The 26,093-nt window shown below is 42.0% G+C and overlaps 1 protein-coding gene across 2 annotated transcripts in view; it reads left to right on the top strand.

Moving 5' to 3' along the window:
* Positions 1 to 295: 295 nt before the first annotated feature.
* LOC139416779 (phosphatidylinositol 5-phosphate 4-kinase type-2 gamma-like) overlaps positions 296 to 26,093 on the top strand; it is a 28,453-nt gene continuing 2,655 nt past the window's right edge. The window contains exons 1-9 of one of the 2 annotated variants that reach the window (XM_071165843.1): positions 296 to 649; positions 5,133 to 5,230; positions 5,439 to 5,535; positions 11,040 to 11,189; positions 16,858 to 17,004; positions 17,329 to 17,367; positions 23,347 to 23,460; positions 23,647 to 23,911; positions 24,117 to 24,220. In XM_071165843.1, coding sequence (XP_071021944.1) covers positions 497 to 649; positions 5,133 to 5,230; positions 5,439 to 5,535; positions 11,040 to 11,189; positions 16,858 to 17,004; positions 17,329 to 17,367; positions 23,347 to 23,460; positions 23,647 to 23,911; positions 24,117 to 24,220 — 1,167 coding nt within the window. In that variant the 5' untranslated portion in view covers positions 296 to 496. The remainder of the gene's footprint in view (positions 650 to 5,132; positions 5,231 to 5,438; positions 5,536 to 11,039; positions 11,190 to 16,857; positions 17,005 to 17,328; positions 17,368 to 23,346; positions 23,461 to 23,646; positions 23,912 to 24,116; positions 24,221 to 26,093) is intronic. The other variant, XM_071165844.1, reaches the window with a different exon arrangement.

Genomic DNA, 26,093 nt, shown 5'->3' with positions numbered 1-26,093 from the left:
CATGACTTAGCTGACTTACTTTCATAGTCTGCTTTTATTCTCTGCATTGCTACAGTAATAGCAGAAATACTGTGAAAGGATAGTTATAGTAAGTAAGAACTCATGAAAGTGACATTATATTATTTGTAACACATATCTTTGGTTAATCACACCTGGACAGTTGGACTGCATGTCAGTTCCCCTTAATTGTTCGAGAATAGCTGGACTGGAATATATATTGAGTAGACAGACTAATTTGAAATCCAAAATGAGTGTTAGAACAAGCACACATGTTGGCTACAACTAACTTACTAACCTGAATTTAGAAGGAACTGCTACAGGTGTTGCTGAAATTCTGCGCGTGGCACGGTTAACCTTTGATTTGCATTACGCGGTGACGAGGAAGTCAGTTTGCAAAAGATCAGAATCGGGAGAAGAAAAAATAAAGTTTGAGTTTGCGGAAGATCAGAATCAGGAGAATTTTAAAAAAAAGTTCCCAAGCAAGGCAAGCTTCGCGATGGCCTCTATCGGTAACGCTGTTTCCAGTCCAATGGTGATATTGGCCCCAAAAACCAAAACCAAAAAGAAACATTTTGTGCAGCAGAAGGTGAAGGTATTTCGTGCCAGTGACCCAGTCTTGAGCGTTTTTATGTGGGGTGTAAACCATTCGGTGAGTATAACACGTTATGTTGTCATTGTCCGTTTTGATAACGTTAGCTTAGCCCATTAGCTAGCTAACGTTAACCAACCCAGCTAATTTTGACATTCCGTTAGCTAGTTACCAAGCTAACTTATCTAACCTACCTAGCTAACGTTCGCTATCACATGTAAATGCGCATTCAGTAAAAATGTAGCTAATGTTTACGTGAGCTAAACGAACTGTACCGAGAACAAGCTAGATAGCACTAGGAGGCTAAGTAACGTTAGTTAGGTTAACGTTAGCCAACTTGCTGCTGGCTAACTATTATTGACCGTTGACTGTCAAGTGTGTGTCACATCATAATGGACTGTGTTATGGGCTTTGCTCATTATATAAAAGTTAGCCAGTGTGGTCTCTAGAAAGCAATGACAGGGCCGTAGACTGCCATACACATGAGATATACTCAGTCCTCAGACTCATCTCCAGCTTGTTTGCTTTCTATCAACTGCATGTTTACACCTCCCGTGTACCTCATGATAAGCTATAGACCACACTATCTACCAAGAGAATTATCTATATTATTCGTAGCTGTCTTTACAACCACAAACCAATGCTGTCTCTAAGACCGCACTCAACGAGCTGTATAAGCCCATATGCAAACAAGAAAATGCTCATCCAGAAGTGGTGCTCCTATTGGCCGGGGACTTTAATGCAGGCAAACTTAAATTCATTTTTACCTCTTTTCTACCAGCATGTCACATGTGCAACCAGAGATGCATACAAAGCTCTCCCTCGCCATCCATTTTGTAAATCTGACCATAATTGTATCCTCCTGTTTCCTGCTTACAAGCAAAACTAATGTAGGAAGTACCAGCGACTCGCTCAATATGGAAGTGGTCAGATTACGTGGACGCTACGCTGCAGGACTGTTTTTCTAGCACAGACTGGAATATGTTCCGGCATTCATTCAATGGCATTGAGGAGTATACCACCTCAGTCATCGGCTTCATCAATAAGTGCATCAACGACGTCGTCCCAACAGTGTCCGTACGTACATTTCTCAACCATAAGCCATGGACTGTTAGGCAACATCTGCATCGAGCTAAAGGCTAGAGCTGCCGCTTTCAAGGAGCGGGACACTAATCCAGACGCTTATAAGAAATCCCGCTTTGCCCTCAGACAAACCATCAAACAGGCAAAGCGTCAATACAGGACTAAGATTGAATCCACCGGCTGACAGAGCTTAAAAAATATTACAGACTACAAAGGGAAACCCAGCCGCGCACTGCCCAGAGACGCAAGCCTACCAGACAAGCTAAATGCCTTTTATGCTCGCTTCAAGGCAAGCAACACCGAAGCATGCATGAGCGCACCAGCCGTTCCGGACGACTGTGTGATCACGCTCTCCGTAGCCGATGTGAGCAAGACCCTTTAAACAGGTCAACATTCATAAAGCTGCGGGGTCAGACGGAGTACTCAAAGCATGCGCGGACCAAATGGCAAGTATCTTCACTGACATTTTCAACTTCTCCCTGACCGAGTCTGTAATACCTACATGTTTCAAACAGACCACCATAGTCCCTGTGCCCAACAAAGCGAAGGTAACCTGTCTAAATTATTACTGCCCCGTAGCACTCACATCGGTAGCCATGAAGTGCTTTGAAAGGCTGGTAATGGCTCACAACAACACCATCATGCTGAAAACCCTAGACCCACTCCAATTCGCATAATGCACCAACAGATCCAAGGATGACCCGTCTCAATCGCACTCCACACTGCCCTTTCCCACCTGGACAAAAGAAACACCTATGTGAGGATGTTGTTCATTGACTACAGCTCAGTAGTCAACACCACAGTGCCCACAAATTTCATCACTAAGCTAAGGACCCTGGGATTAAACACCTCCCTCTGCAATTGGATCCTGGACTTCCTGACGGGCCACCCCTAGATGGTAAGGGTAGGCAACAACACATATGCCACGCTGATCCACAACACGGGGACCCCCCTGTTCACCCATGACTGCATGGCCAAGCACGACTCCAACACTATCATTAAGTTGGCTGACGAAACACAAGTGGTAGGCCTGATCGCCGACAACGATGAGACGGCCTATAGGGAGGAGGTCAGAGACCTGGCAGTGTGGTGCCATGATAAAAACCTCTCCCTCAATGCGAGTAAAACAAAGGACCTGATGATGGACTACAGGAAACCGACAGGCCCCCATTAACATCAACATGGCTGTAGTGGAGCGGGTCGAGAGCTTCTAGTTCCTTGGTGTCCACATCATCAATGAACTATCATGGTCCAAACACACCAAGACAGTTGTGAAGAGGGCACGACAGCACCTTTCCCCTTCAGGAGACTGAAAATATTTGGTCCCCAGATCCTCAAAAGGTTCTAAAGCTGCACCATTAAGAGCATCCTGACCGGTTGCGTCACGGCCTGCCATGGTAACTGCTCGACATCTGACCACAAGGCGCTACAGAGGCTAGTACATACTTACTGACTTTATTGTCCCCATGGGGAAATTTTGTTGCAGTGTCATGTACACATTTAAAGTGGCGTTTAAATACAATACAAAACAAAATTGACAATACAACTTTCATAACAGTCACATAATAATATGGCCCAGTACGTCACTGGGGCCAAGCTTCCTGACATCCAGGACCTATATACTAGGCGGTGTCAGAGGAAGGCCCAAAAAATTGTGAACGACTCCAGTCACATAAGTCATAAACTCTTCTTTCTGCTACCGCACGGCAAGCGGTGCCAGAGCAAGCGCTTGCCAAAAGGCTTCTTAACAGCTTCTACTCACAAGCCATGACTGCTAACCATTTAATCAAATGGCCACCTGGATTATTTGCATTGTCCGCCCCCCTTTATGCTGCTGCTACTCGCTGTTTCTTATCTATCCATAGTCACTTTACCCCTGCCTACATATGAAGTATGTAGCGAACAACAGAGCAGCGAAATAATTTAGCTTGAGTCGTTAGGCTACTTATCACCATCACGGCAATCAAGCAATGCATTCCGCCAAGAGTCATTCACGTGGCATCTTCATAGGATGCTACCTTTCCAATAAGTCAGTTCACCAAATTTCTGCCCTGCTAGAGCTGCCCCGGTCAACTGTAAGTGCTGTTATTTTGAAGTGGAAACATCTCAGAGCAACAACAGCTCAGCCGCGTAGTGTTAGGCCACACAAGTTCAAAGAACGAGACCGCCAAGTGCTGAAGCGCAGGGCACGTAAAAATGGCCTGTCCTCGGTTGCAACACTCACTACCGAATTCCAAACTGCCTCTGGATTCAATGTTGGCACAAGAACTGTTTGTTCGGGAGCTTCATGAAATGGGTTTCTGGCTAAGCAGCCGCACACAAGCCTAAATTCACCATGAACATTGTCAAATGATGGCTGGAGTGGTGTAAAGCTCGCTGCCATTGGACTCTGGAGCAGTGGAAACGCGTTCTCTGGAGTGATAAATCACGCTTCACCATCTGGCAGTCCGACGAACGAATCTGGGTTTGGCGGATGCCAGGAGAACGCTACCTGCCCCAATGCATAGTGCCAACTGTAATGTTTGGAGGAGGAATAATGGTCTGGGGCTGTTTTTCATGGGTTGGGCTAGTTCCCTTAGTTCCAGTGAAGGGAAAGAACTTGACTGGCCTGTACAGAGCCCTGAACTCAACCCCATCAAACACCTTTGGGCCTAATCGCCCAACATCAGTTCCCGACCTTTCTAATGCTCTTGTGGCTGAATGAAAGAAAGTCCCCGCAGCAATGTTCCAACATCTAGTTGAAAGCCTTCCCAGAAGAGTGGAGGCTGTTATAGCAGCAAAGGGGGGACCAACTCCATATTAATGGCCATGATTTTGGAATTGGATGTAATGTACATTGTTTTAAAGCGCATGTTTACAAGTCTGTCACAAATGATAGTTCCAATAGCACCCTATGGTGAACGACATGTGAACCAGAGGCTCGTAGAATCATGACTCTTAAGTTTTCAGTTCATCGTTCGTCGGTAGGGGGTCCAGTGTGCTCTGGGAATTACTGACTCAAAGGAAATAAATTAGTAGTATTGTTCTTTTGACTGAACGAGTCAAAGATTTTGTCAGTAAAAAGAGCTGAACTTCCCATCACTAATTTATAGTTAAAGATGGCAGCCCCGTGTGGCTAATGGCTTATTTGCATATATGCCTGAGGTATCTCTGATTGGCTATGGTGTAGAGTCTGGTCCTGGACAAGACCAATCTTTTTATTAGGTTTTATTAACTGCAGTGTCTATTAATTGTCCTAATGCACGGCCGCTTTCCCCCTGTATAATTTTCACATACTCTACGTAATTCCCAAACATTCTATGAATGTGTGAAAATTACAAAGTGCTCGCTTGTTGCTAAAACACTGTCAGTAACACTTTAAGGTAAGGGTTAGATTTGTGGGTAGGGACGTCCCAAGGGTCCCTGATAGCACTAACCATGATGAAAGTCTTCTAGCTAATGGGAGTACTTATTTCTGCAGATAAATGACCTAAACCAAGTGCCTGTTCCTGTCATGCTATTGCCTGATGACTTCAAAGCCAACACTAAGATCAAAGTCAACAACCACTTCTTCAACAAGTAATGTTTTCGCTCACTCATGTTAATACCTACTCTAAATATACATAATACAATTGGCCTATCCACCAGCAGGTCTATGTTACTACTCTGTTTAAAATGCCAAAACGAATGAGGCTTGGACAGAAGTATGGAGGGAGAGAGGGAGCAATGGAGAAGGAGAGGCTAGTAAACACTGCAAATGTGTGAATTCCACCCCTTTTTTTCGCAGAGAGAATCTACCAGGACATTTCAAGTTTAAAGAATACTGCCCTCAGGTGTTCCGGAATCTTAGGGAGCGCTTCGGAATTGAGGATCTCGACTACCAGGTACGAGTGTTGATGTACAGTGCCTCCAGAAAGTATTCAGACCCCTTGACTTTTTCCACATTTTGTTAGGTTACAGGCTTATTCTAAAATTGATTTAAAAAACTGAAAAAAACTCATTAATCTACACACAATACCCCATAATGACAATGCAAAACTTTTTTTTTTTTAAATTGTTCAAATGTATTAAATAAAAAAACTGATCACATTTACAAAAGTATTCAGACCCTTTACTCAGTACTTTGTTGAATCATCTTTGGCAGCGATTACAGCTTCGAGTCTTCTTGGGTATGATGCTACAATGATGGCACACCTGTATTTGGGGAGTTTCTCCTTTTCTTCTCTGCAGAGCCTCTGGAAGCTCTGTCAGGTTGGATAGGGAGCTTTTGCTGCACAGCTATTTTCAATGGGGTTCCAGTCTGGGCTGTGGTTGGGCCACTCGAGGACATTCAGAGACTTGCCCCGAGGTCCTGAGCACTCTGGAGCAGGTTTTTGTTAAGGATCTCTCTGTACTTTGCTCTGTTCATCTTTGCCTCGATCCTGATTAGTCTCAGGCCAAAGAGTTGAATCTTAGTTTCATCAGACCAGAGAATCTTGTTTCTCATGGTTTGAGAGTCTAGGCGCCTTTTGGCAAACTCCAACCGGGCTGTCATGTGCCTTTTACTGAGGAATGGCTTTCATCTGGCCACTCTACCCTAAAGGCCTGATTGGTGCAGGGCTTTAAGGAGAGTTTTCCTCCTGGAAGTTTCTCCCATCTCCACAGAGGTACTCTAGAGCTCTGTCAGAGTGAACATCGGGTTCTTGTTCACCTCCCTGACCAAGGCCAGCTCTAGGTGGTTCCAAACTTCTTCCATTTAAGAATGATGGAGGCTGTGTTCTTGAGGGCCTTCAATGTTGCAAGCGTTTTTTGGTACCCTTCCCCAGATGTGTGCCTTGACACAATTCTGTCTCTGAGCTCTAAGAACAATTCCTTCAACTTCATGGCTTGGTTTTTGCTCTGACATGCACTATCAACGGTGGGATCTTATATCAATTAATTTCAATCAATCAATTTAATTGACCAATCAAGTTGTAGAAACATCTCAACGATGATAAATGGAGTCTCAATTTTGAGCTCAATTTTGAGTCTCATTGAATTTTTTTATACATTTGCAAAAATGTGTGCTGTGTGTCGTTTGCTGAGGATTTTGTTTTATTTTTATTAATTTTTTGTTGAATTTTACCCCCTTTTTCTCCCCAATTTCGTGGTATCCAGTAGCTACTATCTTGTCTCATCGCTACAGCTCCCATACGGGCTCGGGAGAGACGAAGGTTGAAAGTCATGTGTCCTCCGATAACCAAGCCGCACTGCTTCTTAACACAGCACCAATGTGTCGGAGGAAGCACCTGGCAACCTTGGTTGGCGCGCACTGCACCCAGCCCGCCACAGGAGTCGCTGGTGCACGATGAGACAAGGATATCCCTACTGGCCAAGCCTGGACGATGCTATGCCAATTGTGCGTCGCCCCACGGACCTCCCGGTCGCGGCCGGTTACGACAGAGCCTGGGCGCGAACCCAGAGTCTCTGGTGGCACAGCTGGTGCAGCGCCCTTAACCACTGCGCCACCCGGGAGGCCTGTAATCCATTTTAGAATAAAGCTGTAACTTAACAAAATTTGGAAAAAGTTTCTGAAGGCACTGAGCATACAAAACATTATTAAGGACACCCTCTCTTTTCATGACCGACTGACCAGGTGAAAGCTATGATCTCTTATTGATGTCTCTTGTTAAGTCCACTTCAATCAGTGTAGATGAAGGGGTGGAGACAAAATAAATAACTATTTTAAAGCCTTGAGACAATTGAGACATGGATTGTGTATGTTTCTCATTCAGAGGGACAATGGGCAAGACAAAATATTTAAGTGCCTTTGAGCTGGGTATGGTAGTATGTGCCAGGCGCATCGGTTTGTGTCGAGCTGCACCGCTGCTGAGTTTCATGCTCAATAGTTTCACATGTATCAAGAATGGTCCACCACTCAAAGGACATCCAGACAACTTGACACAACTTTGGAAAGCATTGTATTCAACATGGGCCAGCATCCCTGTAGAAAGCTTTCGACACCTTGTAGAGTCCATGTCCCGACGAATTGAGGCTGTTCTGAGGGCAAAAGGGGGGTGGAACTAACTATTAGAAAGGTGTTCCTAATGTTTGGTTTAGAGGTCGACCGATTATGATTTTTCAACGCAAGTACCGATTTATTGGAGGACCAAAAAAGCCGATACCGATTAATTGGCCGATTTGTAAAATAAAAAAAACGTTATTTTTATTTTTATGTAATAATGACAATTACAACAATACTGAATGAACACTTATTTTAACTTAATATAATACATCAATAAAATCAATTTAGCCTCAAGTAAATAATGAAACATGTTCAATTTGGTTTAAATAATGCAAAAACAAAGTGTTGGAGAAGAAAAGTAAAAGTGTAATATGTGCTATGTAAGAAAGCTAACGTTTCAGTTCCTTGCTCAGAACATGAGAACATATGAAAGCTGGTGGTTCCTTTTAACATGAGTCTTCAATATTCCCAGGTAAGACATTTTAGGTTGTAGTTATTATAGGACTATTTCCCTCTATACCATGTATTTCATTAATCTTTGACTATTAGATGTTCTTATAGGCACTTTAGTATTGCCAGTGTAACAGTATAGCTTCCGTCCTTCTCCTCGCTCCTCCCTGGGCTCAAACCAGCAACACAACGACAACAGCCACCATCGAAACAGCGTTACCCATACAGAGCAAGGGGAACAACTACTAGAAGTCTCAGAGCGAGTGACGTTTGAAACGCTATTAGCGCGCGCTAACTACAGTGCCTTGCGAAAGTATTCGGCCCCCTTGAACTTTGCGACCTTTTGCCACATTTCAGGCTTCAAACATAAAGATATAAAACTGTATTTTTTTTTGTGAAGAATCAACAACAAGTGGGACACAATCATGAAGTGGAACGACATTTATTGGATATTTCTAACTTTTTTAACAGATCAAAAACTGAAAAATTGGGCGTGCAAAATTATTCAGCCCCTTTACTTTCAGTGCAGCAAACTCTCTCCAGAAGTTCAGTGAGGATCTCTGAATGATCCAATGTTGACCTAAATGACTAATAATGATAAATACAATCCACCTGTGTGTAATCAAGTCTCTGTATAAATGCACCTGCACTGTGATAGTCTCAGAGGTCCGTTAAAAGCGCAGAGAGCATCATGAAGAACAAGGAACACACCAGGCAGGTCCGAGATACTGTTGTGAAGAAGTTTAAAGCCGGATTTGGATACAAAAAGATTTCCCAAGCTTTAAACATCCCAAGGAGCACTGTGCAAGCGATAATATTGAAATGGAAGGAGTATCAGACCACTGCAAATCTACCAAGACCTGGCCGTCCCTCTAAACTTTCAGCTCATACAAGGAGAAGACTGATCAGAGATGCAGCCAAGAGGCCGATGATCACTCTGGATGAACTGCAGAGATCTACAGCTGAGGTGGGAGACTCTGTCCATAGGACAACAATCAGTCGTATATTGCACAAATCTGGCCTTTATGGAAGAGTGGCAAGAAGAAAGCCATTTCTTAAAGATATCCATAAAAAGTGTTGTTTAAAGTTTGCCACAAGCCACCTGGGAGACACACCAAACATGTGGAAGAAGGTGCTCTGGTCAGATGAAACCAAAATTGAACTTTTTGGCAACAATGCAAAATGTTATGTTTGGCGTAAAAGCAACACAGCTCATCACACCATCCCCACTGTCAAACATGGTGGTGGCAGCATCATGGTTTGGGCCTGCTTTTCTTCAGCAGGGACAGGGAAGATGGTTAAAATTGATGGGAAGATGGATGGAGCCAAATACAGGACCATTCTGGAAGAATGGTGATGAACCTGATTGAGTCTGCAAAAGACCTGAGACTGGGACGGAGATTTGTCTTCCAACAAGACAATGATCCAAAACATAAAGCAAAATCTACAATGGAATGGTTCAAAAATAAACATATTCAGGTGTTAGAATGGCCAAGTCAAAGTCCAGACCTGAATCCAATCGAGAATCTGTGGAAAGAACTGAAAACTGCTGTTCACAAATGCTCTCCATCCAACCTCACTGAGCTCGAGCTGTTTTGCAAGGAGGAATGGGAAAAAATTTCAGTCTCTCGATGTGCAAAACTGATAGAGACATACCCCAAGCGACTTACAGCTGTAATCGCAGCAAAAGGTGGCGCTACAAAGTATTAACTTAAGGGGGCTGAATAATTTTGCACGCCCAATTTTTCAGTTTTTGTTTTGTTAAAAAAGTTTGAAATATTCAATAAATGTCGTTCCACTTCATGATTGTGTCCCACTTGTTGTTGATTCTTCACAAAAAAATACAGTTTTATATCTTTGTTTGAAGCCTGAAATGTGGCAAAATGTTGCAAAGTTCAAGGGGGCCGAATACTTTCGCAAGGCACTGTAGCTAGCCATTTCACTTCGGTTACACCAGCCTCATCTCGGGAGTTGATAGGCTTGAAGTCATAAACAGCGCAATGCTTGACGCATAACGAAGAGCTGCTGGCAAAACGCACGAAAGTGCTGTTTGAATGAATGTTTACGTGCCTGCTTCTGTCTACCACCGCTCAGTCAGATACTTAGATGCTTGTATGCTCAGTCAGATTATATGCAACGCAGGACACGCTAGATAATATATATATATATAGTAATATCATCAACCATGTGTAGAAAAGATCAGTTTAATGCTAGCTAGCAAACTTACCTTGGCTTACTGCATTCGCATAACAGCCAGTCTCCTTGTGGAGTGCAACGAGAGAGGGGCAGGTCGTTATTGCGTTTGGACTAGTTAACTGTAAGGTTGCAAGATTAGACCCCCGAGCTGACAAGGTGAAAATCTGTCGTTCTGCCCCTGAATGAGGCAGTTAACCCACCGTTCCTAGGCAGTCATTGAACATAAGAATGTGTTCTTAACTGACTTGCCTAGTTAAATAAAGGTGTATATATAAAAATATATATTTTTAATCTGCAAATCGGCCCGATTGTTATGAAAATTTGAAATCTGCCCTAATTACTCGCCCATTCCGATTAATCGGTCGACCTCTAGTTTGGTTATACTAATTTTGTGTGTGTATAAATATATTTGATACATCTTGACACAGCGCATTATTCAAAAGGAGTATTCCTCTTCATCCACTCCCTATGTGCATGTATGGATGCCAGTAATCCATCCAGAGCCAAATGACTACTAAAGCAATAGGTTAAATATTAAGATCGTCATCATCAACAGAAGAAAACGGAATGATATGGGGTGGGACTTCCTGAACTTTTCCAATGAATCAGGAGTATTTATAAAGCCCTTTTTTCATCAGCAGTTGTCACAAAGTGCTTATACTGAATGTAAAACCCCAAAGAGCAAGCAATGCAGATGTAGAAGCACGAAAAAAGGTGCGAACTAATGAATACGACCCTGTTTTTCTCTCATCCCTGTAGGTCTCTTTGACCCGTAGCCCTCCTGTAAGAGGTGGGGACGCCCAGGGGGAGGGGATCCTCCTGACCTCCTATGACCGCACGCTGGTCATTAAGCAGATCTCTAGTGAGGACGTGGCAGACATGCACGGCATCCTGTCTGAATACCACCAGGTAATGTAATTACCCCCTGGCTGTGGACAGCTCAATTAACTTCATTTCAAAACCCAATTTATTCATTCCAAAAGGCATATCTTCTTTATAGTGCACTGCTGTTGACCAGAGTCCTATGGGCCCTGGTCAAAATTTGAGCACTACATAGGGAATAGGGTGCAATTTGTAATACAGGCCAAGGGAGGATAAAGTTACCCTTTTTATAATGGTGAAGTGTTGCAATGCTCTCTAGTACTGCTGGGTGAAATGAACAGTGCATTTGATAAACAAAAACATTGATTGGTTGCATCAAAAGCATTAAAGCAACATGGGCTTCCTTGAATTGCAAATTAGCATCTTCTACTGAGTCATATTGTCTGGTCTGTGTACTCTGGCGGAACTAGTGTTAGGTTGTAGTAGTAGGGGGGTATATCATCTAGGACTGTTCATCCATGCCTCGTGTTTTGCATAGCAAGCCGTTCACTAGGCGAGGAGAGAATATTTTTTTCCACCTCAATACAGTTTCTATCTTTGGAATGGAGAAAATTGAGTCAATTATACTTTAACACATTTAAGTCTCATTGAACTTGGCGTTAATCAATTCGTGTTCATGACAGGGAAAACATTTTGGCTACATTTGAATTTGAAAGCCTTACATTTACATTTTAGTCATTCAGCGGACGCTCTTATCCAGAGCGACTTACAAGTAGTGCATTCATCTTAAGATGGTTGGGTGAGACAACCACATATCGGTCATAACTATTTTGAGGGATAATGTACTTGCGATCAGCGAAGTCAGTTATTTTTTTATTTGTTGGGGTTTGCCATTAACTTCAAATGATACAACGACTAGGTTCCAGTTTAACAACGTTTACTTCACCGTATTTCCACAGTACATAGTCACCTTCACACTTCAGCCAGGTCCATCTCCAGTGAGACTACGGAGCAGGCGTACTAATAACAGAGTGATAGCACCGTAATAACAGAAATATAGGGATACTTAAAACATGAACTTACCAATCTCCCACAAATAAAACATCAACAAAATAATTAAATGTCCCAAGTATTATTTAAGTTGGGTTGTGTAACCGTTTTTATTTTTATTTCTCAAGCTGCCACTTTCCATTACTGGGTGCCTTTAGGAGCACAAGACCGGATGCTCCCTTTTTAGTCAGGCAGTCAGACAGCTGCTCCTTTGTGGCCAACCTGGAAAACAGCTTTGAGGTGAGGAATCACAGTTGTAGCAAAGGTCTGTGAGCCCCCCCAGATGAAGCCATCGACATGACTGGTAGGTACTCCAGTCACATTGCAGTCTTGATCAAGACAATAGAAGACTGCAGGATCCACTTGTGACATTTTCCCATCTGTACTCAGCATTGTTGCCTTGACTTTGTTGTACCAGGAGAGGGATGCATCTGCCAGGCCAAAGAATTTAAAAAATAAAAGTTTCCACAGTGTCCGGACACGTCGCGTGCACAGGCGTTGCAAAATAAATGTACACGTTATTCAATCATTGCACCCACAGAGTCTGCGTGTCCATGTTCTCGTGTCCATGTTCTCAGAATCTCCATGTTCTCTGTGTCCATCAGAATCAAATTTGTACATGGACTCAGTGTGTTCTCTTTGTCTAAAATGTTTAAACAATAGCGGCCTGAGGTAGTAAGTTCAAGGATCACTGGTTGTTTAAACATCACTGCCTTGTGATTTTTTTATGTCTAGTACAGCCCCTGCCTTCTTGAGGGAAGCTTTGCTCAAAACTTCTTATGGGTTGGGGGCAGTATTTCGACGTCTGGATGAGAAGCGTGCACAAAGTAAACTGCCTGTTACTCAGGCCCAGAAGCTAGGATATGCATATAATTAGTAGATTTCAATAGAAAACACTAACGTTTTCAAAACTGTTAAAATAATGTATAACTGAACTGATATGGCAGGCGAAAACCTGAGGAAAATCCATCCAGGAAGTGGGATTTTTTTGATGTGGGTATTTTCAATTGAATGCTTATAGAGCTGGCTGGTGTGTTTACGGACATATTCAATCAGGAGGCTGAAGAAATTTGGCTTGTCACCAAAAGCACACAAACTTCTACAGGTGCACAATTGAGAGCATCCTGTCGGGCTGTATCACCGGCTGGTACGGCAACTGCTCCGTCCACAACCGTAAGGCTCTCCAGAGGGTAGTGAGGTCTGCACAACGCATCACCGGGGGCAAACTACCTGCCCTCCAGGACACCTACACCACCCGATGTCACAGGAAGGCCATAAAGATCATCAAGGACAACAACCACCTGAGCCACTGCCTGTTCACCCCGCTCTCATCCAGAAGGCGAGGTCAGTAGAGGTGAATCAAAGCAGGGACCGAGAGACTGACAAACAGCTTCTATCAAGGCCATCAGACTGTTAAACAGCTACCACTAACATTGAGTGGCTACTGCCAACATACTGACTCAACTCCAGCCACTTTAATAATGGAAATTTATGGAAATTGATGTAAAAATGTATCACTAGCACTTTAAACAATGCCACTTAATATAATATAATATAATGTTTACATACCCTATATTACTCATCTCATATGTATATACTGTACTCTATCATCTACTGCATCTTTATGTAATACATGTATCACTAGCCACTTTAAACTATGCCACTTTCTTTACATACCCCACATTACTCATCTCATATGTACAGTGGGGCAAAAAAGTATTTGGTCAGCCACCAATTGTGCAAGTTCTCCCACTTAAAAACATGAGGCCTGTAATTTTCATCATAGGTACACTTCAACTATGACAGACAAAATGAGAAAAAAAATCCAGAAAATCACATTGTAGGATTTTTTATGAATTTATTTGCAAATGATGGTGTAAAATAAGTATTTGTCCATAACAAAAGTTTCTCAATACTTTGTTATATACCCTTTGTTGGCAATGAGAGGTCAGATGTTTTCTGTAAGTTTTCACAAGGTTTTCACACACTGTTGCTGGTATTTTGGCCCATTCCTCCATGCAGATCTCCTCTAGAGCAGTGATGTTTTGGGGCTGTTGCTGGGCAACACAGACTTTCAACTCCCTCCAAAGATTTTCTATGGTGTTGAGATCGGGAGACTGGCTAGGCCACTCCAGGACCTTGAAATGCTTCTTACGAAGTCACTCCGTTGTCCGGGCGGTGTGTTTGGGATCATTGTCATGCTGAAAGACCCAGCCACGTTTCATCTTCAATGCCCTTGCTGATGGTAGGCTTTGTTACTTTGGTCCCAGCTCTCTGCAGGTCATTCACTAGGTCCCCCCGTGTGGTTCTGGGATTTTTGCTCACCGTTCTTGTGATCATTTTGACCCCACGGGGTGAGATCTTGCGTGGAGCCCCAGATCGAGGGAGATTATCAGTGGTCTTGTATGTCTTCCATTTCCTAATAATTGCTCCCACAGTTGATTTCTTCAAACCAAGCTGCTTACCTATTGCAGATTCAGTCTTCCCAGCCTGGTGCAGGTCTACAATTTTGTTTCTGGTGTCCTTTGACAGCTCTTTGGTCTTGGCCATAGTGGAGTTTGGAGTGTGACTGTTTGAGGTTGTGGACAGGAGTCTTTTATACTGATAACAAGTTCAAATAGGTGCCATTAATGCAGGTAACGAGTGGAGGACAGAGAAGCCTCTTAAAGAAGAAGTTACATGTCTGTGAGAGCCAGAAATCTTGCATGTTTGTAGGTGACCAAATACTTATTTTCCACCATAATTTGCAAATAAATTCATTAAAAATCCTACAATGTGATTTTCTGGATTTTTTTCTCTCATTTTGTCTGTCATAGTTGAAGTGTACCTATGATGAAAATTACAGGCCTCTCTTATCTTTAAGTGGGAGAACTTGCACAATTTTTTTTGCCCCACTGTATATACTGTACTCGAAACCATCCACTGCATCTTGCCTCATCCGTTCTGTACCATCACTCATTCATATCTTTATGTACATATTCTTTATCCCCTTACACTTGTGTGTGTATAAGGTTGTAGTTGTGGAATTGTTAGGTTAGATTACTCGTTGGTTATTACTGCATTGTCAGAACTGGAAGCACAAGCATTTCGCTACACTCGCATTAATATCTACTAACCATGTGTATGTGACAAATAAAATTTGATTTGATTTAGATTATCTAATGGGTTCGGACCCAGATTGCAGTTCCTATAGCTTCCACTAGACGTCAGTCTTTAGACATTGTTCAGGCTTGTTTTCTGAAAAATGAAGAAGAATGAGACCTTTCTGTCAGTGGAGTGTAGAATCATGTATTGCTGGTTTGCGCGCGTGACCGATTGCGCCCCCTTCGTTGTTTTTCCTTTTATTTGAATACGCTATTGTCCGGTTGAAATATTATCGATTATTTAGACAATTGAAAACCTGAGGATTAATTATAAACATAATTTGATATGTTTTGACGAACTTTACCGGTACTATTAGGATGTATTCATCTGCATGTTTTGACCGGCTTTGAGCCAGTGGATTACTGAATGAAACGCGCCAACAAAACAGAGTTTTTGGGATATAAAGAGGGACTTTATTGAACAAAACAAAAAATGATTGTGTAGCTGGGACTCTTGTGACTGCAACCATATGAAGATCTTCAAAGGTAAGTGACAAATTTTATCCCTATTTCTGACTTTTGTAATTCCTTTACTTGGTTGTAAAATGTTTGTATGCTTTTGTAAGCCGTGCGCTGTCCTCAGCATGGTATGCTTTCGCCGTAAATCCTTTTTGGAATCTGACAAAGCGGCTGGATTATCAAGAAGTTAATCTTTAAACTGATGCATAACACTTGTATTTTTTATGTTTATTATGACTTGAATTTGGCACTCTGCAATTTCACCAGATGTTGTCGAGGTGGGTCGTTAGCGGAACGCCTGTGCCAGAAAGGTTAATAGTAAGGAGATATCTGCAGGGACCACCTCTGTTTCAATTTGACACTTGGTCTGAAACATTTTTGATCAGACTAAGTGGAGACATATTTGTAACCTGGAAAGAGAGAAAGAGCAAGATAAAGAGAAAATGTAAGAGCAAGCAATTCGGTTCCAGTGTAGAAAAATGTTTCATTTTCATATTCAACCAGAGGTGAAAGGAGTCATGTGAATGTATAGTACTGATGTGTTCCAGATGGCATCCTATTCCACATAGAACCATTTCCCGGCCGCTTTATGAGAAGTTGTGAGCGCAGTTTGGAATCAAAAAGCTCTGTTTACCTAGCAGTGGATATGATCACGTGCAACTTCAAATGCAGCTCATTCAAGTTAACAAACATGTAATCAGATACATCACAGATTTCATCAGAGGTTTGATTACCTACTGTAGCAAGCCAGCCAGGCAAGGTAAAATATCACAAATAGAGATGGGTATAGCCAGAAGAAGAATATACTTGTTGAACAGAGCTATAGCCGTCAGTCTTGCATGTTTTTATTTTTAATCACTCACTCACTATTAGTCAAGGTCTCGACTTAAGCGTTAGCTATCCTGCTACAGAGGTTTTTGGTGTGGGATGTGTGTGCATCCCTCAAACGTGACGTTTGCTCGTAATTTTTTTTTTTTAAATTTTTTTATTTTTTAAATGGCTCTATATAATGCACTACTTTTGACCAGGGCCCTTGGAGTAATTTCAGACACAATCACAGTCTATTCGCCATTAATTTGTCCCCCTCTTCTCCCTGGCTGCAGCACATAGTGAAGTGTCACGGCAGCACTCTGCTGCCCCAGTTCCTGGGGATGTACCGTGTGGGTGTAGAGAATGAGGAGACCTACCTGATCGTCATGAGGAACATGTTCAGCCACAGACTGGTGGTGCACAGGAAGTACGACCTTAAGGTGAGACTGAACGAAAAACACAAACGCGTACACACACACACACACACACTACTACATCCAGATGAGAGAGAGAGACACACCTAGGGTTGCAAAATTCCTGTTACTTACTGAAAATCCCCAGGTTTTCCAGGAATCCTGATTGGAGGATTTATTTCTTAAATACTTTTGGGGAAAGTTACTGGAATTTTGTAACTCTAGTCAGCTGTTGTATAATGCTTGTACACCTGTACTGTTCTGTAATGCTTGTTCCTTACGCTACTTCATGATTTACACTCGTATAATCCCTGACCTTGCCTATTAAACTCTAATCTTATTGATACTCAGGGCTCTCTGGTGTCTCGTGAAGCAAGTGACAAAGAGCGGGTAAGCCAACTAAGAATGTCTATGTCTCACCCAACCAACCATGCATGTGAAAATTGCCTTAAGGACTAGCTCTGTTAGGCACCCACAGTAGTGTTGCACGGCATACCGAAAGTTCAGAACTTTTTATATCCTATAACATTTAAAAAAACAGTTTGGTACTAGAATTTGTTACTTTCGGTACTTCTATCATACGCGTTTCACTTTGTCTACTGACTAAGAAAGGATCAAGTCTGTAGACAATACCACCTTATGGCACGAGAGCACCGTGCCTGCTCCAGTTATCCATTGCTAGATCTAGCCTGTATTGAGGAACCACTGAACTCACTGGGAGTCTGGGATGCATCATGTTAGCTCCCCTCTCATGCTGTACAGAAGCAAACAGTTTATATATAATAATGTAGAAATGTTGCAACTGTTAATTACTGTTCGCAAAGCAATGTCCTTTACAGGCTAGAACACTTTACAATGCAAGAACAGAACATACCAGTAGCTTCCAACTTTTTTTGCTATCTTACAGATGACGCTAACATCAATTCACTACCATAGTACTTTGTTTGTGGTACCATAATGCAAAATGTGCTGATTGTCACCAAAAAAGCATAATCATTAACCAGGTTTCCATCCAACCTTTTAATGTCAACAAAACAAAATACGCCAGACAAGGTGGGATCTTTTTGGGTTTGTATTGATATAATAACCATCATATTGAATTAAACTTAGTCACGTGATAACATGTTCTGTGGTCCTCCCTCTACGACTCATCGGGAAAGCATGCAGTTTATTAGGGTACAGAGGAACTAAATTATGAACTAAACAGGGTGGTGAAAGTGCAAGGTGATGAGCTTGATGCCCCTTTCCAATAAATATCAAGAATCTTATTTTGGTGACATGATAATCGATGCTTGGCTACCATTCTTACTATTTTGTCCATAATATAATCTCGCTATATAAAACAATTGTTTTGTGAGAAACATCAGTAGAGTTGAAAATACGATGGAAACCCATTTAACGATGAGACAGCCTATAGGGAGGAGGCCAGAGACCTGACCATGTGGTGCAAGGACAACAACCTCTCCTTCAACGTGATCAAGACAAAGGGGATGATTGTGGACTACAGGAAAATGAGAACGAAGCACGCCCCCATTCTCTTCGACGGGGCTGTAGTGGAGAAGGTTGAGCGCTTCAAGTTCCTTGGTGTCCACATCACCAACAAACTAACATGGTCCAAGCACACCAAGACAGTTGTGAAGAGGACACAATAAAACCTATTCCCCCTCAGGAGACTGAAAAGATTTGTCATGGGTCCTCAGATCCTCAAAAGGTTTTACAGTTGCACCATCGAGAGCATTTGACGGGTTGCATCACTGCCTGGTATGACTACTACTCGGCCTCCGACCGCAAGGCACTACAGAGGGTAGTGCGTACGGCCCAGTACATCACCAGGGCCAAGCTTCCTGCCATCCAGGACCTATATACCAGGCGGTGTCAGAGGAAGGCCCTAAAAATGGTCAAAAACTCCAGCCACTTTAGTCATTAACTGTTCTCTCTGCTACTGCACGGCAAGCAGTACCGGAGTGCCAAGTCTAGGTCCAAGAGGCTCCTAAATAGCTTCTACCCCAAGCCATAAGACTCCTAAACATCTAATCAAATGGCTACCCAGATGATTTGCATTGCCCCTCTCCTCCCGCGAGAACAATTGCTACTCTACTCTAATAACTGTACATATTACCTCAACACCGGTGCCCCCTGTATTGTTATCTACTGCTGCTCTTTAATTATTTGTTATTCTTACTTTTATTAAATTTGTTGTATTTTCTTAACTGCATTGTTGGTTAAGGGCTTGTAAGTAAGAATTTCTATACCTGTGACAAATAAAATTTGATTTAACATGTTTAACATATTTGGTACAGAATTGTTAGGTATTATGTCACGTGCAGCCTTTTATCTGCAAATCAAATCAAAGTTTATTTGTCACGTGCGCCGAATACAACAGACCATACAGTGAATTTTTTAAATTTAATTAAATTTTACCTTTATTTTACTAGGCAAGTCATTTAAGAACAAATTTGTATTTTCAATGACAGCCTAGGAACAGTGGGTTAACTGCCTGTTCAGGGGCAGAACGACAGATTTTGTACCTTGTCAGCTCGGGGATTTGAACTTGCAACCTTTCGGTTGCAATGCTCTAACCACTAGGCTACCCTGCCGCCCAAAATCCTTACAGGCTCTAACCTATAGTGCAAAAAGTAAATGTGATAGAAACACATCTCTGGTGGGAAAATGTGCATATAGTTGTTATACAGATTTTTTAAAATATTCGCATGAAAATCTGTCGCCAATTGGATGGAAACCTAGCTATTCCCAAAATCTTTAATTCACTTTGTGACCCTCGTCATAGTCACATCTCTCCCGTCCTTTTCACTGTGTGTGTGTGTGAATGATGTCATTAGCTCATAGATATAGAGCACGCATTTATAAAAGAAGGCATTGCTGCTTTTATGCAAATGTTGTTGATTCCTCTGTAGCCCCATAAAATCAGCCAAAACATCAATGCATGCATACACTCTTATTGAACATGTATTCACCTATGTTGTGAATAGGCCTATATCTTGATATACAGTGCCTTGCGAAAGTATTCGGGCCCCCTTGAACTTTGCGACCTTTTGCCACATTTCAGGCTTCAAACAAAGATATAAAACTGTATTTTTTTGTGAAGAATCAACAACAAGTGGGACACAATCATGAAGTGGAACGACATTTATTGGATATTTCAAACATTTTTAACAAATCAAAAACTGAAAAATTGGACTTGCAAAATTATTCAGCCCCTTTACTTTCAGTGCAGCAAACTCTCTCCAGAAGTTCAGTGAGGATCTCTGAATGATCCAATGTTGACCTAAATGACTAATGATGATAAATACAATCCACCTGTGTGTAATCAAGTCTCCGTATAAATGCACCTGCACTGTGATAGTCTCAGAGGTCCGTTAAAAGCGCAGAGAGCATCATGAAGAACAAGGAACACACCAGGCAGGTCCGAGATACTGTTGTGAAGAAGTTTAAAGCCGGATTTGGATACAAAAAGATTTCCCAAGCTTTAAACATCCCAAGGAGCACTGTGCAAGCGATAATATTGAAATGGAAGGAGTATCAGACCACTGCAAATCTACCAATACCTGGCCGTCCCTCTAAACTTTCAGCTCATACAAGGAGAAGACTGATCAGAGATGCAGCCAAGAGGCCCATGATCACTCTGGATGAACTGCAGAGATCTACAGCTGAGGTGGGAGACTCTGTCCATAGGACAACAATCAGTCGTATATTGCACAAATCTGGCCTTTATGGAAGAGTGGCAAGAAGAAAGCCATTTCTTAAAGATATCCATAAAAAGTGTTGTTTAAAGTTTGCCACAAGCCACCTGGGAGACACACCAAACATGTGGAAGAAGGTGCTCTGGTCAGATGAAACCAAAATTGAACTTTTTGGCAACAATGCAAAACGTTATGTTTGGCGTAAAAGCAACACAGCTCATCACACTGAACACACCATCCCCACTGTCAAACATGGTGGTGGCAGCATCATGGTTTGGGCCTGCTTTTCTTCAGCAGGGACAGGGAAGATGGTTAAAATTGATGGGAAGATGGATGGAGCCAAATACAGGACCATTCTGGAAAACCTGATGGAGTCTGCAAAAGACCTGAGACTGGGACGGAGATTTGTCTTCCAACAAGACAATGATCCAAAACATAAAGCAAAATCTACAATGGAATGGTTCAAAAATAAACATATCCAGGTGTTAGAATGGCCAAGTCAAAGTCCAGACCTGAATCCAATCGAGAATCTGTGGAAAGAACTGAAAACTGCTGTTCACAAATGCTCTCCATCCAACCTCACAGCTCGAGCTGTTTTGCAAGGAGGAATGGGAAAAAATTTCAGTCTCTCGATGTGCAAAACTGATAGAGACCCAAGCGACTTTCAGCTGTAATCGCAGCAAAAGGTGGCGCTACAAAGTATTAACTTAAGGGGGCTGAATAATTTTGCACGCCCAATTTTTCAGTTTTTGATTTGTTAAAAAAGTTTGAAATATCCAATAAATGTCATTCCACTTCATGATTGTGTCCCACTTGTTGTGTCTTTATGTTTGAAGCCTGAAATGTGGCAAAAGGTTGAAAAGTTCAAGGGGGCCGAATACTTTCGCAAGGCACTGTACCTGGTTTATCAATAGATATAGCATTCAAATAAATGATTACCATTATGTTATGTAGCTACATTGGTAAAAATGAAGTCAAATTGATTGTATGATGCAATTAATTCATTAATACAGCGTTTCCCAAACTCTGTCCTCAGGAAACCAAGGGGTGCATGTTTTGTTTGGGGTCCCGAGGACAGAGTTTTCGATTCTGCATTAATGCATACATGGCTGTCTCTGAAAAATGTCAAGTGTAATGAGTTTGAGCTCAAAACATTTTGTCTGGATCAAGTGCCATTCTGTGACTTTGGCTAATATACCTTCTTTTGCCATGGTATCGTTCTGGTATCGAGCATCGTGATACTAAACCTGCTATTGGAATTAAAGTCAAAATTCTGGTATTGTGACACTAACCCACAGTACATGTGACCCACCACCTTGACTCGGTCTTATGTAGCAAAATTTGAAATATATATTTTTTTATGTTGGATAAAAGTAAAGACTCAGCGATATAAAATGGTATATCATACACTGCAGTTGAGGAACAATGTGAAAGTAATTCTGCATTGAAAGTTGTATATACTGTATCCTACATTATTGCATCTTAGCCGCTCTGTCACTGCTGATCCATATATTTTAAACTTATATATTCTTATCCCATTCCTTTACTAGATTGTGTGTATTAGGTTTTGCTGTGGAATTTGTTAGATATTAGGTTTTGTTGTGGCATTGTTAGATATTACCTGTTAGATACTCCTGCACTGTCAGATCTAGAAGCATAAACATATTGCTAAACTCACAATAACATCTGCTAACCATGTGTTTGTGACCAATAACATCTGCTAACCATGTGTTTGTGACCAATAACATCTGCTAACCATGTGTTTGTGACCAATAACATCTGCTAACCATGTTTGTGACCAATAACATCTGCTAACCATGTTTGTGACCAATAACATCTGCTAACCATGTGTTTGTGACCAATAACATCTGCTAACCATGTGTTTGTGACCAATAACATCTGCTAACCATGTGTTTGTGACCAATAACATCTGCTAACCATGTGTTTGTGACCAATAACATCTGCTAACCATGTGTTTGTGACCAATAACATCTGCTAACCATGTGTTTGTGACCAATAACATCTGCTAACCATGTGTTTGTGACCAATAACATCTGCTAACCATGTGTTTGTGACCAATAACATCTGCTAACCATGTGTTTGTGACCAATAACATCTGCTAACCGTGTTTGTGACCAATAACATCTGCTAACCATGTGTTTGTGACCAATAACATCTGCTAACCATGTGTTTGTGACCAATAACATCTGCTAACCATGTGTTTGTGACCAATAACATCTGCTAACCATGTGTTTGTGACCAATAACATCTGCTAACCATGTGTTTGTGACCAATAACATCTGCTAAACATGTGTTTGTGACCAATAACATCTGCTAACCATGTGTTTGTGACCAATAACCTCTGCTAACCATGTGTTTGTGACCAATAACCTATGCTAACCATGTGTTTGTGACCAATAACATATGCTAACCATGTGTTTGTGACCAATAAGATTTGATTTGAAGAGTAAGTTGTTTTTTTCCTCATGAGGTTGTGGCAATCTACTGGTGGCGACTAGAAACAATTGCATAATATTACAAATTGATGATCCTTGAAAAATAAAAATAAATGTAGTGGAATGGTCTTCGAGGTCCAGAGTTTAGTTTTAGGGGCCACTTGACATGCTTGGGAAAGTTCTCATGCGTTTGTTTCATAACGGTCCCTCAGGTGAAAGAGCTGCCCACCTACAAGGACATGGACTTCAGAAACAACATGCAGAAGGTGTATGTGAACGAGGAGCAGAAGGAGAAGGTCATGGAGAAACTCAACAGAGATGTGGAGGTAATGTGACCTCCACAGATTTAGAACTAGAATTCAGTCTATTTCGATGTTGACCTCAAGTTCTAGAAACTGTCATTCTATTGAGTCTAACACAAGGTGGCAGTAGAAACATTCTAGCTGTTTGTTGCCATTAAACCACCATCTCCTTTCATAGTAATCATCTGGTGTGTGTGTCCTGTTCTATAGTTTCTTGTCAAGCTAAAGATTATGGACTACAGCCTGCTCCTGGGTATCCATGACTTGGGGCGGGCTGAGCGGGAAGAGGAGGAGGGAGAGGAACCCTCTATTGAGGAGAATGGGGAGACTGAGAATGGCCTGATGCAGGTCCCTAACGCGTGCTCCTACAGCACGTCTCCTGAGGGCATCGCTGGCTACATGGCCTCCTGCAAGCCCCTGGGGCCCGGGGAGTTTGACCCCTATGTGGATGTGTATGCCATAAGGAGTGCCCCTGGTAGGTTCAAGGGAAGTTGGGAAATTACAGGGTTTGGATCAAGTCAATAATTTTAAGCCATTGGATTCTCAATTTCCCTACTGAATTGAATGATTTTTAAATGGAATTGACTCTATTCCTGGATTTGAAGTTACACTGGAAGTTGGGTCATTTGGGTTTTTAAGCAGTGACTTTATTCAGCCTCTGGTCTGTTTTCCCCCCTCAGGAGCCCCTCAGAAGGAGGTGTACTTCATGGGTCTGATAGACGTTCTAACACAGTACGACACCAAGAAGAAAGCCGCTCACGCAGCCAAAACTGTCAAGCATGGGGTGAGTGAAAAGGGCGAAGGGATGAGATACTCAGTGCATACTGTAATGTTAACCTTTATTTAGCTAGGCAAGTCAGTTACGAACAAATTCTTATTCACAATGACGGCCTGCATCGACCAAACCCGGACGTCGCTGGGCCAATTGTGCGCCACCCTATGGGACTCCCCATCATGTGATACAGCCTGGTGCATACTGTGCATTTATTGCTTTTTCTAACATCATTCCCTATTAATCGATAATTGAAAGTGACCTATTCCCAATGCAATTTCTTGTTTTCCCTGGTTTCAATGTTGTGCTGATCACATCTTTGAGATAAGAGGGTTAAGGCTCTCCCATTAGATTACAGGGCCTTCAGAAAGTATTTACACCCCTTGACTTTTTCCACATTTTGTTGTTACGTCCTGAATTTAAAATGAATTACATGTAGATTGTTGGTCATTGGCCTACACACAATACCCCATAATGTTAGCATAATTTGTTTTTGAACATTTGACTAATTAATAAAAAATGAAAGTTGAGTCTAAGTATTTAATCCCTTTGTTAGGGCCCAAAAATTAGTGGCTGTGATAGGAGAGAACTGAGGATGGATTAATAACATTGTATACTGAACAAAAATATAAACGTAACATCCAACTGCATTACCGTTCATATAAGGAAATCAGTCAATTCAAATATGTCCATTAGGTCCTAGTCTATGGATTTCACATGACTGGAAATACAGCTATGCATCTGTTGGTCATATACCTTAAAAGGTAGAGCCAAGGATGAGAAAACCAATCTGTTGTGACCACCATGCTGCGTGACACATCTCCTTCGCATAGAGTTGATCAAGCTGTTGATTGTAGCCTGTGGAATGTTGTCCCACTCCTTCAATGGCTGTGCGAAGTTGCTGGATATTGACGGGAACTGTAACATGCTGTCGTACATGTCAATCCAGAGCATCCCAAACATGCTTAATGGGTGACTGGTCTGGTGAGTATGCAGGCCATGGAAGAACTGGGACACTTTCAGCTTCCAGGAATTGTGTACAAATCCTTGCGACATGGGGCCGTGCATTATCATGCTGAAACATGAGGTGATGGTGGTGGATGAATGGCACAACAATTGGCCTCCAAGATCTCGTCAAGTTCTCTGGTCATTCAAATTGCTATCGATAAAATGCAGTTGTGTTTGTTGTCCGTAGCTTATGCCTGCCCATACCATAACCTGATCGCCACCATGGGGCACTCTGTTCACGTTGACATCAGCAAACGCTCGCCCACACGACACCATACACGTGGGCTGCGGTTGTGAGGCCGGTTGGAGGCACTGCCAAATTCTCTAAAACGACGTTGGAGGCGGCTTATGGTAGAGAAATGAACATAACGTTCTCTGACAACAGCTCTGGTGGACATTCCTGCAGTCAGCATGCCAATTGTACGCTCCCTCAAAACTTGAGACATCTGTGGTGTTGTGTGACAACTGCACATTTTAGAGGGGCCTTTTGTCCCCAGCACAAGGTGCACTTGTGTAATAATCATGCTGTTTAATCAGCTTCTTGATTTTCCACACGTCAGGTGGTTGGATTATCTTGGTGAAATGCTCACTAACAGGGATGTAAACACATTTGTGCAAAATGTTTATGGAACAATTCTGGGATCTTTTATTTCAGCTCATGAAACAAGGGACCAACCCTTTATATGTTGTTTATATTTTTGTTCAGCGTATTTACTACACAATACAAACTTAATTGACTGATTGAAAAAAAGGCTGTACAGAATAAAACATATTCCAAACCATGCACCAAACCTGTTTGCAACAAGGCACTAAAGTAATACTGAAAAATATACCTTAATATACAGCCTGGTCTAATAAACTAGACGTAACATATTAA

This window comes from Oncorhynchus clarkii, chromosome 9 (genome assembly GCF_045791955.1).
Source record: "Oncorhynchus clarkii lewisi isolate Uvic-CL-2024 chromosome 9, UVic_Ocla_1.0, whole genome shotgun sequence".
Taxonomy (NCBI): domain Eukaryota; kingdom Metazoa; phylum Chordata; class Actinopteri; order Salmoniformes; family Salmonidae; genus Oncorhynchus; species Oncorhynchus clarkii.
The sequence above is the reverse complement of the archived record's forward strand: the minus strand, read 5'-3'. Positions and strand labels throughout refer to the sequence as shown.